The 17,500-nt window shown below is 40.2% G+C and overlaps 1 protein-coding gene across 1 annotated transcript in view; it reads right to left on the bottom strand.

Moving 5' to 3' along the window:
• The window catches only part of LOC138049401 (molybdenum cofactor biosynthesis protein 1-like), a 21,064-nt gene that overhangs the window by 831 nt on the left and 2,733 nt on the right, over positions 1–17,500 (bottom strand). Inside the window, exons 2-11 of the mRNA XM_068895652.1 lie at positions 14,754–14,886; positions 13,002–13,169; positions 12,118–12,282; positions 10,919–10,980; positions 7,601–7,672; positions 5,643–5,682; positions 4,815–4,927; positions 3,216–3,326; positions 2,076–2,196; positions 1–191 (exon numbers count right to left, since the gene is read on the bottom strand). The exon at positions 1–191 is cut by the window's left edge and continues 831 nt beyond it. Coding sequence (XP_068751753.1) covers positions 136–191; positions 2,076–2,196; positions 3,216–3,326; positions 4,815–4,927; positions 5,643–5,682; positions 7,601–7,672; positions 10,919–10,980; positions 12,118–12,282; positions 13,002–13,169; positions 14,754–14,886 — 1,041 coding nt within the window. The 3' untranslated portion in view covers positions 1–135. The remainder of the gene's footprint in view (positions 192–2,075; positions 2,197–3,215; positions 3,327–4,814; positions 4,928–5,642; positions 5,683–7,600; positions 7,673–10,918; positions 10,981–12,117; positions 12,283–13,001; positions 13,170–14,753; positions 14,887–17,500) is intronic.

The following is a 17,500-nucleotide window of genomic DNA, read 5'->3' as shown; positions in this document are numbered from 1 at the left end:
AGATTTAGATCGGAGTCTGTTTATAAAATATTTACAAAACAAGCAATTGAGCTTCGAACTACTCGCTCAAATGCAAGTTTCTAAAAAAGACTCTTTTGCAGAAAATGGCAAGTTTTGCAATGCCACAGCAATGCGTCATCCACCAATCAGGATCATTGGCCGGTTCTTCTGTTTCACAATGTTGAACATTCCTGGCGAGAAAATAATGCATAAAGTGCATTCGTTAAGGGGACAACGGACCATAGCCATCCACTTTAAAGGGAACAAGGGATATTTAGCAAATAAACACCTTCAGGCGGCTGGTATGTCGGCTGACAATGTCCGCCGCTGAGAAATGAGAAGCGAAGGCGCGAGGGCAAATGTGAAATTTTGAGGACAATCGCTCAACCAAGAGGACATTACCAGCCCGTTCATCAAGCCAGAGGGATTTTATTTATTTTATAACCCTCCCATTAATTTTCATATCGCGCAAAAACCGCTAGACTCTTTTGTACTTTCCTGAACAGCATTTGCAACCAGCTTCTGAATGTCACTATCACTAGACTCTACAAACTAGTTTACCTAAATAGTAGAAATGCTGCCGGGGGGAAGGGAGATGTGTCAATTATGCTTGCGGTAATTTTACGACAGTTCATGCGTGGAATTCAAGGGAGATTTTAATAGGTCTTCAGGGGGGAGGGCAAAAAACGAAGACCCCCACACTTGACCCCCAATTGGACTCCCTTCTGGACCCCAATCGCGAAAAGAAAGAAAAACAAAAGATGGTTTTCATGGTGACGTCCAGTTCCGTGACATCTTCCGCTTCCAAAATACGGCATTTTGAATTTCCGAATTGTTACCTTGCGTGACACGATGATACAAAGCTACTTGGTTGAAAAAAAATGTCTATCCCTATGAATCTCAAGAATTTGAGCATTTCAAGTACATTAGGAGATGTGTTCATACACATGTATTTCATCTCATGAGCGAAAAGTACGCGCTTTCATCGCAGAGTGAACTCCAGATTTCATCGTTGATTACTGGCCACCATGTTGATGGACGTCATGGCGTCTCCATACAAAACTCTATAAAGTTGCTTGAGACGCTTCCACAAATAACTAAGAAAGGGTGTACCGCGCAGACCTGAGAATTGGAGAGATTTGTTACCTACAACATTCCAAGTTCATGCCTTTTGCATTGAACGATTTCTAATTTATTTTTTGTTGCGTGACAGTTTAAACTATCTATAGTTTTCAGAGGATACGAAACAGAGCAGGCTCTAATGATCATACTGCGCATCTTAATTTTTCCATTCGCGCATGACCACAATTTCTTGCGCGTTTGACCACAATTCCTTGCGCTTCGAAGAAAAACGAAAAATGTGTTCTTCTGCCTATTAGAGAGCTGCCTCGTTCGTTCGCTCGCTTCAGGCTCACTCACTGCGGCAGCAACAAGGGTTTGTTTCCCTTTGAAGTAATATAATAAAGATGAAAAAGTGGAAACTCTCGTGCTGGCTTTTTTCCGCTGGCTTTGTTTCTTTTCGACGGAAATAATAGGAGGACAAATATCGACGTAGACGGGGGTTATTGCGTGATATCCGCCCAGTGATATCACACCACGTCACAACAAGTAGCCAATAAAATCGTGCCAAGATTAATGGGTTACAATTAGAAATAAATTTCAGGGAATAAGAATGATGTTGGCTTATTTGAGAAAAGAGGAGCACTGATTTCGACCATATCCTAACTTTTGGAGAATTTTCTTTGATCCTATATCAGAATACGGCCATTTCCGGGTATTTCGGACGAAATGAATTACTCGATCGGGCAAGGGGGCAGTTCTTCACGTATCGGCTGGAAACCGCGAGGCAAGAACTATAAAAATAAGATGAAAACCAAACCTAACATGAAAACCCAAAATATCAGACGAACTGTGGGAAACATTATTTTAGCGAAGAAAGGAAACATGCAACAGCACCAGCACTTCTAGGGGGGGGAGGGGGAAGGGGGGGTGGGGGACAGGGAAGCCTGGCAAAAAAACCTCCGGTTTTCTGAGAACCAAGGAAGCATGTGAATTAAAACTAAGTGCTACATTACCAGCGTGATGCTTTTTCTTCCTCTTAACTGCGCCGCCGATAATCTCTAACATTTCTTCTTCGTCTGTCCCTGCTCTGAGGGCATCTCGTAATGACACTTCAGCATTTCCAAACAAGCAGACCTTCGAAATATGAGGGTCCACATGTAAACAAAGGCTAATGCAAAATTGCCTCACAAAGAGAGCCCAAGCGTAACATTGTTGTGATGTTAAAGACACACATGGAGGAAATGTGTCCTAGTGGTTACTGCACTTGCCTTGAGATCCAAAGATCCCAGGTTCAAGACTCGTTCTGACAACTCGTTGAATTTGATCCTGGCAGTCCCTAGTTTAACTTTTTGGCCGCATTTGTACAAAGCCAACTGGTTTGCCTCCGGCCAGTTGACATTCTCAAAAATTGTTGTTCTTTTCTGTTCTGTTGTTTCACATTCAGCCAATCAGAAGCAAAGACAAAACCCATTGTGATTGGCTCGCTCGCGTTTTTCCCGCCCTTGGCATCGGCTGCATGCATTTGTTTCGCATAACGATTGGCTCACTTGATCGTACGCGTTTGTTGTGATTGGCCAACGAAATGAATTAGAATTAATCTTCGTATTGATAAGGAAGCTAAGACTCCGTTCCAGGAATTCGCTTTGAAATCTAACCCGCAAGATTTCGTTGAACCTGTATTTGTTGACCTGCCGCGAAAAGGACACCCCGCCCCCGTCTGGCATTGTAGCTCAGTCGGTACAGCAACCGTAACCTTAGGGCGCTTTCCATTTGACAGAACTCACCGGCCAGACGGGCTTGGAAGGACTAATCCTACAACGCCTTCAAATTAACACACTTCGAGGATAATATATACTCCTGCAGAAGTATACGAGGGATTATCATGCAAGTGTTCCTTCAATTTGCTACATTTCCTTTGTAAACTGACGGGTCTGGTCGGTCAGACATGACAAAAGGAAAGCGCCCTAAGCTCAAGTCGATCCCGTCCCGTTCAGAGTTCATGTAGTCCCGTTTCCATACCATGGCTATCGGTTGCATGGATTTCATTGATCTTTCTCAACATAGTCAAATACTTAATGTGCACTCGAAAATATCCCATTTGCTATGAACTACAAAATCAAAACGCGACAAAAAAAATTGAATGTCTTCTGTACCTTTAAATTGCCATCTGCTGTAATTCGAAGTCTGTTACAGCCTCCACAGAAATGCTCGCTCATGGAAGTAACAAATCCGATCTGGCCAGCAAAACCAGGAACTTTGTATGCCTAAAGATGACAAAGAAAAAAAAAAAAGAACTTCGATTACGTCTTGAATATGTTTACGCCCTAAAAAGACTGTTTTTGTCATCTTCCATTGTTAAGCCTATTCAATCGACGACCTTTTCATAGCACAATGCAAAACAGAATCATGTCCGTCAAAACTAATTAAAAGGGCAAGCTTTACTGTTCGGCGCATGTTACACCTTCAGGGCTAGCGTAAAGCCGTTAGTACCTGTTGATCTTTTTACTGAACCAGATGTAGTTTATTCAGTAGCAAATACGTAAATAAAGATACATGAAATAAGTAATAGACTTAAGAAAGGTACAATGCCCCCTATAGAAAATAAGTAAGAAGCTAAATTTATCTAGGAGGCAGAATAAAGAATTTTATGTATAAAGGAAAAAGTCGATTCAGGGAGGCACAAGTGTAAAGATAAATACCTCTTATGGCATCGCTTTCGATGGCGACGGAAAATGTTAAGCGCGCTTTTGATTGCTCCCAGCAAAAAATGGAATAAATGATAAGCTAATGTTCCTGTCTACCAATACGTCATTTGCATGATGACGCCATTTGACAACAAGTACCAGAGTTCTTCAGGTTTTGCTTGTCTCATGCTAATAGGCCAGTTTCGTATTCTAACGGTTGGACTGGATCTAGCATGAAATGGAGGCTGATGCGGGCAAATTAATTTGCATTTGAAAAGATTTGCCCGCATTAGCCTCCATTTCATGCTAGATCCAGTCCAGCCGTGAGAATTCGAAAACGGTCTATTAGAACTATTTGTTATTTAGCTCGAAGTTGGACTTTTGTAATTCCCTTCTTTTTGGTGCCCAAAAACAGGATATAGATAAGTTGCAGTCCGTTCAAAATGCGGCTGATCGAATTATAGCCGGTCTCAAAAAACTAGATCACATCACCGAGACTCTTAGAGATCTCCACCGGCTTCCTGTTGAAGAGAGCATTGTTTTCAAAATAAATTTAATAACTTTTAAAACATTGAATGACTCTGGTCTTCGTTATCTTGGAGATATTTTAAAATTTTACCGTCAATCAAGGACATAACGGTCATCAAGGGATCATTTACGCCTTGTAAAACCACACTTTAACATGAAAACGTATGGCCAGCGAGCGTTTAATTTTCTGTTGCTACCCCGCGACTGTGGAACAAGCTCCCCTTTGAAATTCTAGCTTGCTCTGATGTTAGTATTTTAAAATCTAAGTTGAAAACGTTTCTTATTTGACACCAATTTACACCTAATTGAAAGCAAATTGGTGGCATATAAAAGACCCTTCCGATAAAGGTGGATCACTTCTAATAAAAATACTACAATGGCGTGCGAAAAGTTGGGTCTTTGAATTGTTGACTTTTGAAGCTACATTCAAATTCTTCAAACCAGAGTTGCATCAAACATCTCTTAAAACCCACGATTCACCTGGCCTAAGATATGAAATTAGGAAATTAGCACTGATAAACCACAAAACACTTTATATACCTTAGAAGTATCATTCGGGTGGTTCGATAATTTTGCAACATCCGGCCATCTTTGCGATATTCTGTCCAATATTTCAGTGTAAGATACCAATTTCTTGAAGTTCCATTTGTTTCCTGAAAAAAAAAGACAATGCATCTTCTAAAACGGTGTGTTAAAAATTCATCTTAAGCGCCGCTACTTGCATGACCAAAGATTGTAAGATGATTCCCCTAAAATTTGCTGCATGAGAAAATTTGATGCCAGATTTTTTTCCTGGAAAACTGTCCCGTTGTCGTTTCGCAGGCGTGTCTTCACGGACAAAAAACTTAAAAGGGAAATTATATCTATTAGTAAGTTTTTGCCTTGAAAATTAAAAAATGAATAAACAAAATAACCCCTCTAACTTGTGATAATAACAATTTTTATTTAATAAGTCTAAACGTTATTTGGCCGAGCGTAAAATGTTCAACTACATAGGGAGACAACATACTGAATTAGTCAAGTGAAGCTATTATCCTCGCAGTTATGAACGCAATTTTTGCAATTGCGTAAAGAAGCCTGAAAAATTCAGCACTTCAACGGGGTTTGAACCCGTGACCTCGCGATACCGGTGCGACGCTCTAACCAACTAAGCTATGAAGCCACTGACGTTGGGAGCACGTCACAACATTTCATATCCGCAGTTCATATATGATCCATTTCATATATCATTTCATCGTTGATACTGAATTAGGTTACAACAGATAAAGTCAAATCAAAATGTTAATGAATGATGAGGGAAAGCCGGAGTTCCCGGAGAAAAAACCCCTCGGGGCTGAGAGGAGGGAAGAAAATAGAGCCTCAACATACCATCAAAGGGCATGTATTCCAAAAACCGTACATCGAGAGGCTGAAAAGAAAACACGAATTAAAATATTATTCTCATCCTGCTTTGAAATCATAAGTTTTTGAAAAAATCTTGTAAAATAATTTCCTGAACTCAAGACGCAATAACAAGGTTTAAAACTAGGGGTAATCGAAGCTTAGGCGAGTGCGTTCGATGTTTGTAGGGGTACAGGTAGCAATTGAGGGGGATGGGTGGATGGTTCGTGCGATAGGGAAATGTTATTACAGTGGAATCCCGATACAACGATCCTCGATATAACGATATCCCCGGTAAAAAGATAAACTTGCTATGACCCGGCAAAAGTTACAGTAAAATGTATGGGACAGAACCCCGATATAACGATCTTCAATATAACGATATTCCCGATATAACGCTGAGTTCTTAGCGTACCGAGCGTAAAATCTTCCCCGATATAACGATATTACAGCATCAGTACACAGATACAACTTCAAATGTTTAAGTTTTGTTTTGTTTAGTTTTGTTTCCCTTTTACGATTCATACCACAGACTTTGTTGTGTAACCTTGATAACGTCTAATGCTTTGCAAATTGTGAGTCATTTGATACTCGTTACAAGTTTAATTAAACAATATGTACAGTAGTAAAAAAGCACATGTTAATTTTACCCCGATATAAAGATATTTTCGGTTATTTTAAGGCAATATCGTTATATCGGGCGTCTCATTATAACGATACCTCGATATAACGATCTAATTCCACTGTACTGCATCTATGAACGTGACAACTGACTTGTTAGACGTAATCATTAACTATTTATTTGGAATTCTACAAGTAGACAACTACTGAAAATTACTCTAAAATGAAACTATTACTTGCAAGTCTTTTCAGCTTGTGGTATTAAAGACCTAAGATTACTTTTCTGTGCTGAACGCTTGGACAAAATAATTTCAATGCCGTAAATATCACAAGTCATGATGAAATGGCGCCGACGAGCGTCATATCTCGGTAGATTTAGTTTGTGGCACAACGGCCGCCAAGCTTCACAACTCGGTTGATTTACTTTGAGGCACAACGGCCACCGAGCTACACAACTCGGTAGATTTACTTTGTGGCAGAACGGCCGCCGAGCTACACAACTCGGTAGATTCACTTTGTGGCACAACGGCCGCCGAGCAAAACAAACCGGTTTGATGCAAGCGCGAGGAGTCGCACACATTTTCCAAGGACAGTGACGAACCATGCTTAATCCAAAGTAAAATTTTACCGACTTCAGTTGACAGACCTCCTGCAATCTTTCAGCTCTTTTCAACGATGAACGATGGACGATTATCACACCTCACGAAACGCTAGAATAATGAACGCCGACGACGCACAAATCACTACGTGCGATAGTTCGTCAAAGTGAGGCAAAACGTAACCAAGCGCCTCAAAGCGAGGCAAAAGTGTGTCGACGACGAAAATGCAATCTCGAAAAAACTTCCCTTACAACACAAATTAGGGGTTGCGTTCTCGTACCTTGAACGCAAAAAATAGGAACTTCGTCCAGCTCAACCGATATTTGTGGCTGATGAAGTTCGATTTCGTGATCCGAAATAAATATTCCAGATTCTAAACTTTTTATTGCGGTCTGAGCTCAGAAAATATCTAAATAGTTTTTTTAAATGTGTCTTTCATTTCTCTTTAGTTTTCACGGACGCTTTGCAAGCCCTTTTCGTCCTCAATGAAATAAAAGCTAGTCGTGTTAATAGACATTTGTTTCGCTGGCACAGATCATGCCATGATCGATCCCAAAAAGATTTGACCCCTCGTCTTGTTCATTAACAAAGAGTTCGTGGGAGCATGAAAATGTACAACCTTAGAAGAAAATTACCTGGAGTATTGTCAAGTTCTCAAGTTCCAGTTAAATTTATTTTGCAGTAACTGTATTTAACATTACGTATTTTACAATTTGAATAACACACCTTATCTTGTGTCAGAGCCACAAAATTGCAGACTTCATCTTCATTCAGACCTCTCATTACAACACAATTCAGCTAAAAGAGTAACAGCAAAGTGCATCAAGTGTAAATGAAAGAGAAGACAAGCATACAACAGGTATAAGTAGATAAAGCAAACGCAATGTCACGCATCTGCGCATAAAATGCGTGCCACACGTGCAGCACGATTATTTTTCCTCTTTTTAACCAATGACATTATTGTTTTGTGGCGTTGTTGTTAGGTAGCCGTCGTCGTTTCGTCGTTTCGTCGTTTTGTCGTCGTCGTCCGTCGTTTAAGATCTACGACGCAAGATGATGAGCAAAAACAATAGCTTTGCACGCTCTGCACGTGCAAAATGCACTCATTGATGTGAGCTAATAGGTTACCATGGCAACAAAAGAGCTATCTAAAACACCCTATATTTTGTCTTTGAACGCATATAATTCATAAACAAACTCGGTGACCCTCATTTTTTTATTCGGCTGGAGAGTGATAGGCACGCTAAGATAAAACTTTGAGCACAGTTTAAAAAAATTCTCAGGCGTTAATTTATTGCCACCTTCACAACCGAAAAATTTTAAGGTGGCTCTCAATCCGCCGCAGATAATGTTTTTTAAACTTTGCAGAGAGTTTCGTCGTAGCCTGCTGATCACTTTTCAGCAATAAAAAATGAGGGTCGCACAGTGAGTTTTTTAGATATAAGCGCTTATACACAAAATATAGGGCGTTTTCAGATGGTTCTTTTGTTGCCATCGTAATTTATTTCCTCACATTAATAAGAGTATCTTGTTAAGCAATTATTGGCGCTTCATGTCATGCCATAACATTGCCGTTAAGTGAAACAGTGTTGTAGAATTAATCCTTCTAATAAGACATTCCTTTGGTTGAAACCGGTTCGAGCCACCTTACGAACCGTTCCTATAAATCCAGTCATATGATAGGTCCGTGAAACAAATAGCGGACACTTTTTCAAGGTCATACGCAAGTCGCTCTAACTCCCAATTGTTTTGTGGCGTTCTCATGGCCGTCGTGTTCGTCTATGCGTAAGCTCCCTAATGTCCCGAAACTTTAACATCGTTCATACTTTACCAGTTCAATTCCTAGATACTTGCTTTGCAATTTACACCCTAAGCAATGCAGAATAAACCATCTTCGCCTTTCTTGCAAACGGTGAGCTCAGAGAAGCAACGACAACGTCACAAAACAAGAATACGATTCGTTAAAAGACGAAAAACGGTCGTGCTGCACGTGTTACGTGCATTTTTAGTGAAGGCCCAGATAAGCCCAGACGGGTGTTGTTTTTAAGTATTGAAGATGTTATTTCGGAGCAATTGAACGAATAAAATTACTTGGCCTCCCCTTTCAACGCACGCGAGGTGTATTGTCCAAGCCACGGGAAGTGTTTGCTTTTAAGCGTGGAAACTCTGAGAACGTTCTTCCTGATCTTGCAAACGAATGTGAAAATTACCTCTCCTCCATTATCATACAAATGCCGTCGGTCGAACAAATGTGGGTTGCTTTTAAAGAAATGATGACGAGGAATGCAAAAAAGCACTTTCCAATGAAGATTATTAAGTCTTCCAACTCAAATCCTTGATTTGATAGGAGCCTCAGGCGTTCGGTTAGGAAAAAACACCGCTTCCAAAATCTTTAACACTGCAGAGGCACAGAGTAACTTTAAAAACTTTACGCGTCCAACTAAACAACGTGTAAATCATGCTAGCAATAACTACATTTCCTGCATATTATCTGACAACATGTCTGAAAACCCGAAGAGGTTCTGGTAGTATTTAAAGTCACAATGATAAGGTAAAGAATACCAACACTTAATGCACAGGGCATGAACTGGAGGTCAAACTTTGACAAGGCCAGTATTCTCAACGAATTCTTTCATTCTGTGTCTTCACTACAGAAAATGTAGATGACACGCCAGAAATTGACCCCTATTCCCTTTGCTCCAATGGGAAATATTATAGTTAGTGTTTCAAGCATTTCCAAACTGCTTTCAAATCTTAACATCTTAACACCTTATGCCTTTCACGATTGTGATAAAGGTATCAGCTTTAACGTGCGATACGATGGCGGCAAATGCAACCTCCGCCGACTGAAGGCAAAGACCAAAGTTCATCACATGCTGGTCAGAGAACTGCTCTACGCAGATCACTGTGCTCTAATAGTACATAGCGAAGGAGATGCCCAAGTTCTTATTGACTGCTTTCATAAGGCTACCACAAGGTATGGCCTCTCGATATCCATAACGAAAATCGCAGTGCTTTTGCAACCTAAGCCAGGTGCCTGATACAAAGAACCAGCTGTTACGACGGGGTCGGATGATTTGAAAGCAGAATGTTACCAAATTCTGTTACTTGGGTGGTTGCACTATCAGACGATTGCTCCGTCGACTCTGAAATCACTGCACGGATTGCAAAAGCTTCTTCGACTTTTGGCCATCTTGCTTCGGGATTATGGAACACCCGTGACATCACCCTAGCAACTAAAGTTTCTGTCTATCCAGCGGCTGTTTTAACAGTACTGCTTTACGGAGCTGAAACGTGAAGAGTATATCGGCGGCATGTAAAACAACTAGATCCTTTCCATATGCGCTGTCTACGGAGAATTGCTGGTATATCTTGGCTGGATCGCATATCTAACACCGAAGTGCTGTCTCGGTGCCACATGCGCGGAATTGAGGCCTACTTTATGGAAGTACGACTTCGGTGGGCGGGGCATGTTGTATGGATGGGTGAGGAGAGACTATCACGTGATCTATTGAAAAGCGAACTGTCTGATGGCACACGTCCACTCGGCGCTCCCAAGAAGCATTTTAAGGATCAACTGAAGAACTCACTGGCCAAATGCGGCATATCGGACTTTGAAACCCTTGCCAGGGACAAAACTAAGTGGAGGACGGCGGTCAAGGCTGATGTGGTCAAGCTTGAGGACTGCCGAATAGAAGAACTCAAAGAACGTCGTCGCTGCCGCAAGGCGCGAATATCAGCGCCCGGATGCTATCCCTCTGATACATGTCCAAAAGTCTGTAGATCCGCAATTGGACTAGTGAGCCATGCCAGAGTTCTTGGTCACAAAGGGGACCGACAGTATTGCTTCAAACGTGGATCTGTCGCTTTGCGACAGCCAAACCAAACCAGTTAGTTACATCGGTTGTTTCGCAAACAAGCGTTATCGATTAATACATGTAAAACAGAAACAGAACAGAAGTTACAGAGAATTGTATGCCATCAACTGCAATATCATTTTTCCGTTAAATAAATTTCTAATGAATACTTTTATGTTTCGACTACCTTTAACGGGTGAAATCCAAGTTCTAATGCACAATCTATGGACTCCATGACTTTGTGCCACCCTGGAAAAATAAACGTGCATATTGAACGCTGCAAAACTTTTCTGTATACCATGCAGCTGTTTAATTCACTAAACTAAAGCCAGCTTTACACTAGCACAAAAATTTGGCCCGGTTCTCTGAAATCTCGGTACCGTACCTACGTCTTTCGAACACGGCACGGTACATTTTTCGTGGGTAAACATAATTTATTAGGCACCCGTGCTAGAAATAATGTAACATGGGTGCTGAACGCATGTCTGGAGATGTTCTCGGTACTCCAAATATTGGAAGCGTGCGACGATTTTGCGGGAGTGCCGTGACAATTTTGTGCGTATGTAAAAGGGGTTTACGATCTCCTTATTAAAAAAAAAGATCTTTTAAACACGACACTGTTTTCAAGACTAGAGAAATAAAACAGTTGCAAAATGTCATGACTTGAAAAGTAAAAAAAAAGTCATGTTTTGCTTCCAAATATACTGTAAATAGGGATATTCTTGGCACCTAGAGTGCAACTGGTCCACCTTTGCAATGCTGGCTCGGACTTTCAACACAAGGTCCCTAGGATCTTAAACAGGTTTAGGATCAATCCTTTTATGCATTTAAAGTGTACGTGCCAGATTTTTCTTTATCCACTCGATTGAAACATCATCATGGTTTTCTGAGATAAAAACCATTAAAAAATTTTCATGCCGATTTTCTTTCTGTGTCCTTAAGGTTTAACCTTTTAAAAATTGGAATTTTCACTTCCGGTGGCAAACAAAACCGCGCTAGTACGGTGACTGGGGATAGGAAAGCTGTGACGTCAATACCAGAACGAAATTTTTCCAGGGCCTGAAGTTGCTGAAACTGCCTCTGAGATGTGCTGTATTTGATTGCAATGATGCAAAAGACAAAAGAACGAAATTTCTATCCCTAATAAAATTCCCTGCATTCATGTAATGATGTCACTGGCCTGCTGTTCCCAGTCTCCTTACTAGTGCAGTTTTGTACCCCACCCGAAATGAAAGTTCTGACTTTTAAAAGGCTGAAAGTCATAGAATGAAAATCGGTATGGAATTTGTTCGGTTGTTTTTATCCCACAAAACCATGAAGTTTCGATTGAGTGAATAAAGAAAAATCTATCATATACTTTTTAACAACATCACCAAATGCTTATACCCTTTCTTCTTGTGAGGAATTCAAATTTTTGTGGCTCCAGAGTGTCAAGACTAATGTTGATAGACTTTAGTCCCGCTTTTCGCAGTTGTGGCAACTTCCTTTTCAAAGTAACTGCATTAGTTGTCATAGCCAATGTTTGAAGACCATCTAATCGACTTAGTTCCGCTAAAATAAAACAAAACATTTTTTCAGGAACAAATTACAGTAAGGACACTTGAACCGTGAACACTTGGCATTTTTGTGTACATTGTTTTTCAGTTTTGACGACGAAGAAATAAAGACTCTTTTTATGATGTATGGTGTTACATGTATAGTATTTTAAGTGTAAAAACATTAAATACTCTTGTCAAAAGGACGATCCCACATTCTATAGTCACTAAAAAAATGTACAAACAAATATCAAGTCTCCATGGTTCGAGTGTCCCCACCGTAAATACATATGTTGATATCCTTTATTTAATTAAAGGGTTGTATTTGTGTACATTATTTCAGGTGAACTGCAACCATTCAATGATTCTTTTTTGTATTAGGGTCATCATATTAAATTACTATCACTTTTTAAACTTCTCGGTGTAACCTTCTGCAAAAACAGAGTATGCCAAACTTTCATTTATCGCATTTATTGCACATTTTATTTCTGTGATTTGAGTAAATCCCCAAACTTTAAAGTCACTTTTCTTATTCCAGTGATAGCCGATACAGCCCTTTATTGTATAAGCCAAATAATAATAACTATGTCATTTGAGACACCAAATTGTTCTGGACGATTTTCTTGATATTCGTTCATTTAGGGAACAGAGTATTGCTCATGACAAGATAAAGTGAAGAAAATACTGCTAAAGTGGGTGTACTACAAAATATCAAACAAAACATTTATGTCTAACCACAAAGCTCGACAATATCTTTTCGAATCAATGGTTCACCACCAGTCAGTCTTATCTTGTCAACACCTTCTTTGACAAACAGTTTGGCCAATGTTATGATTTCTTCTGTTGTTAATAGTTCATTGTTTTGTGAAAGTTGCACACCTTCCTCCGGCATACAGTATTGACCTGCAAACACACACAAACCTTAGAGCCTACATTACAGTAGTCTTCGTTTATCAAAAAGAAAAAAGTCCCAGATGATCAGGATTACCAGTCTCAGTGTTATCTTCAAATATTAACCAAGAAACAACCTGTTTGACTTTTGACAACCTTGACAGTGGGAGCTCAAGTTCTGATTTTTACCCAGGCAAGCCTTTTGTACAAAGCACCAAATGTTTTTCAGTTCCTATTTTCCTTTCCTCTGCAAGACTTTAAAAGGCAGTTAAATGTAGTTTATTAAGCCGTTTATACACGGTTCAACATCTGTTGATAAACAAATGTTGCAGCTGTTGTTCAACAAATGTTTCAAACAGTGTGTCGTGTCATGTTGAATGTTGAAATTTACATGCCACTCAACACGTTGAACATTGTTGAATGATGTTGAACGAAAATAGAGATCAGCTCGATTTCGTTCAACATGTCTGTGCAACATGGTTCGCTCAACAAATGTTGCAGGATGTTGAACTGTGTGTCATCGGCTTTAGAGTTACATGTAACAACAGGGATGAGTATGTGCCAGTTATGGTCAGTGGGTTTGTTAGGTCAATGAACGTGCTGTGATTTGCCACGCATGTGTACTGTTACACCATAGTGCTGTAGTTGTGTAGCAGGAAAAGTGTGTCTGTGGAGTGTTTTTTTAGAGGTTGTTTCCCCTCTTCCCAACTGCCTTTTCCCACTGTTTTTATCAGTGCGACAGGTGCCAGTCTCCAGTGCTGCATGGGGACACATGGCTGGTTGCCAGGATCTAGCCATGAGAGCACTCTCCATCGGCGAGCTGGCTGCCAATAGTGCAGGCTTGTGGATGTCCCGGGCACCCAATCTTCACTAAAGTCGAAGCGACAAAGCGGTTCACTTATGGTAGAAAACTTGTAACTGGAGTAGGAGCTTGATTACATTGGTGATCACACCAATTGATCAGCATATCTGCCAAACCCCAGAGTACAAAAATCTGGAGATGTCTAGAAATCTTTGCATTGCAAGAATGTCATTTTTCAACAACGTCTGAATACTCCTTAAAAATGACCCAAAGGCCTTCCGAATGTTCCCGACGTCTCTCGGTTAGGATAGCATTTTATTTTTCCCATAACCATGCCAACTGTGCCATTTCATTGATTGATTTCTGACCAATTACAATATTTACACATGTTTTTTATACATGTATCAATTTGATGGTTGTCTTTTACGTTTTCCGATCAAGAACAGCTCAAATAAGAGCACCAAATCCACTTCTTGTTTTGTTTCCTTTTTGACATCTTGAAAATAATGAAATTAAGGAAAAGATCTTGAAAAAGGCCATGGTAGATATTTCCCGGGAGATTTGGTGGTCTAACCAGGAGACTGAGAGATTTGATGAAAAACTTGGAGACTCCCAGGAAAACCACAAGAGTGTGCAGGTACCAGTAGGCATCAGGTTTTGAGGTTTTAACATGTGAAATTTGCCACTATAATTAATTTCATTCCTATCCAATGTTTCATAAACCCTGAAAAGCCCCTAAAAGTGGTCAAATCAATACTTTAAAGTTGTTATTACATGTATTTACTTTCACATACATCTTAAATTGCAGCGTTCCGTTAATGAAATCCTAAGATACGTGTGGTGTCTTCCAAATTTATCTGACAGGAACTCTGAAAGAGGTTTTACGTCGTTATCCTTGAAGTACAGTCTCCGTCTTGGTTGTTCAACCTACATGGAAAAAGGAAGGCAAATACTGGTAAGATCATTATTCCTTTGTTGAGAGATCTCTTGCAAATTAAACAACGCAACTCTCCAACTGTTCAACTCTTGGGCACATATTGTGAACAAGGAAAACAACAGTATGGTTTTCTGATGGTTGATGTTGCTCGCCTGAGTGACAAGAAAGTTGGCACTAAGCAACAGGAGAAGATCAATTAAAAAATTAATATCTTGATCTGGCAAATGAAATAATTAATGACTTATAAACAGTGCAGAAAGTAATATTTATTTATTATATTATCGTCAATGGCACATTAGCAACTGTTCCAAGGAAACTGAGTGCCATTGTGCAAGTAATAATATGATGATGACAATAATAATAATAATAATAATAATAATAATAATAATAATAATAATAATAATAATAATAATAATCGGCCTCGACTGGAATCCAAGAAAGTGCTCTGCTGTACACATCAAGAGAGGAGTGAAGGTAGAGGACGCCGAGAGCTTAGCATTTGACGAAGCATCAGTGATCAAAATAATGTCTAGAAGAGAGTTGAGCTCAGTATATGTTTCTGGGCGTGTTGGAAAGCACAAGACAAGAAGATCAGATAGCTTTTAAACTCACCACCAAGGTGTACCTGAACAGAAAGTCCATCATAATTATGGTCCAGTCTGCTCTCTGATTTCAATAGCATCGTAGCCTCCAATCAGTATGCCTTTAGTTACCTGCCTTGACTTACTTGATGAGGACACAACACCTTCCCATCACGGAACTTCAATGTATTGATCGTGAGATGCTTAAGATCGTCATAAAAGCAAGGAGGAAAGCACCAGCTGGGCTCAATTGCCTTATGCTATCTTGCAGTGAGTGCGGAGGACGAAGTCTGCGTTCCGTCAAAGCCGAGTACAAGGCGATTAAGATCAAAGGTGCACTTAAGCTGTTTAACAAAGAGAATCCAACCATGGAGCTGGTGCGCCAGTTTGAAGACGGTTCAGTAAAGCTTGGACATTGTTCTATTGTCAAGGAGGCTTTGAAGTATGGGCAAAAGCTTGGAATAAAGCTAAATTTGGTGCATCCTAACCCTACATGCTGTACTGAGGATGGAGATGAGATCCCAGGTACAAAGACAAACAGCAATTGAAGCAAGCTCAGCAAGAAAAGCTGAAGGAGGACGTGCAAAGTCAGAGTTGGCAAGGGAAGCTGATTGCCTTGAAATGGAGTAACTCCGAGCTGAGTAACGGGTGTTTTGATTGGCTTAAGTGCAAATCCTGTCCATCACACGTGATTGCCGGCATCTATGAGCTGTACAAGCTGATGCTCAATACACGAATATACCAGTCTGAGAGTAAAAAGACAAGAACTGCTAGGGAGCGTGACTTGCAATGCAGACTCTGTGGCAAAGCGCAAGAGTCGGTAGCACATCTTCTGGCTGGATGTTCTGCGCTTGCCCAGAGCAAATATCTCCACAGGCATAATTGCGTGCAGACCTTTCTGTTTTTTGAGATGCACCATGATCTGGAACTCGTAGACACTGCACCACCTTGGTACTCCCCAATCGAGCCAAAACCTGTCTACGAAAGCGCAGATGAACAAGCCTTTTGGGATGTCCCGCTGTACGCAGACCACGTGGTAGTGAGAGCCAACCGGATGGATGCTAGGGTTGTGGACCACAAGCGGAAGATTGTCACCATCTTAGAGATGAACTGTCCATGGGTGGACAACAGAGCTGCAAAAGACCAGGATAAGACATAGAAGTATGCCCCCTTGCGGCTGGAACTAAAACAACAATTCAAAGGATACCGCATAGACCAGTACAACATCATCCTAGATGTACTGGGAGAATACTCCAAAGGACTTGAGAGAACTGTTAGGGTTTTAGTGGGAAGGAAAAGTAAAGAAGTCTTGATAAAGATGCAGAAGTCTGTGTTAGCTTCAAGTTTACACATTGCCTGCCACTTCAAAATAATGACATAAGATACATGTAATGACACTAGTAGAGCATTTTCTAAGTATTTTAAAGTGATATCTCAGACAAGGAGATTTGAAAGTTTTTTTTTTCCTTCAAGCTCTACTTAGAAGACGTTTTAATGTAAAGGTTTCTATAATAAGTTTTTATTTTAATTTTCTTATTTCCAGTTGGCCTTTAGGTTACACAACAGCGCCCTACTGTGCTTTAGCTATCGTTTAGAATACATACGTTTACACTCGTCTGCTACAATAATAATAATAATAGTAATAATAATAGATATATATTATTTACCGGCTGGGAGGTCCGTATAGGGAAAAACTGTGACTGAGGTATTGAGTATGGCCTGAGGCCGCAGGCCAATTGTCGTACTTGAGACCAAGGGCACAGTTTTCCCCTTTATAGACTGACCTAGGCCAGTAAATAACCTTTCTATTTATTTTCTAAATTCTATTTTTAGAGGGCAGGAGAATCTACTATGAAAAAAAAGTCTTAATTTTATTTATACATGTCAACAAAGGTACGATAACATGAGTGGAGACTCTTATACATTTTGTCAGAAAGATCTTTCAATAAAACCCAACCAGACACCACACCCAAACAACCACCCACCAATGACACAATATACCTTGACACCCGCTGCACCTTCC

The sequence above is a fragment of the Montipora capricornis genome, chromosome 5 (assembly GCF_036669925.1).
Source record: "Montipora capricornis isolate CH-2021 chromosome 5, ASM3666992v2, whole genome shotgun sequence".
Taxonomy (NCBI): Eukaryota; Metazoa; Cnidaria; class Anthozoa; order Scleractinia; family Acroporidae; genus Montipora; species Montipora capricornis.
The sequence above is the reverse complement of the archived record's forward strand: the minus strand, read 5'-3'. Positions and strand labels throughout refer to the sequence as shown.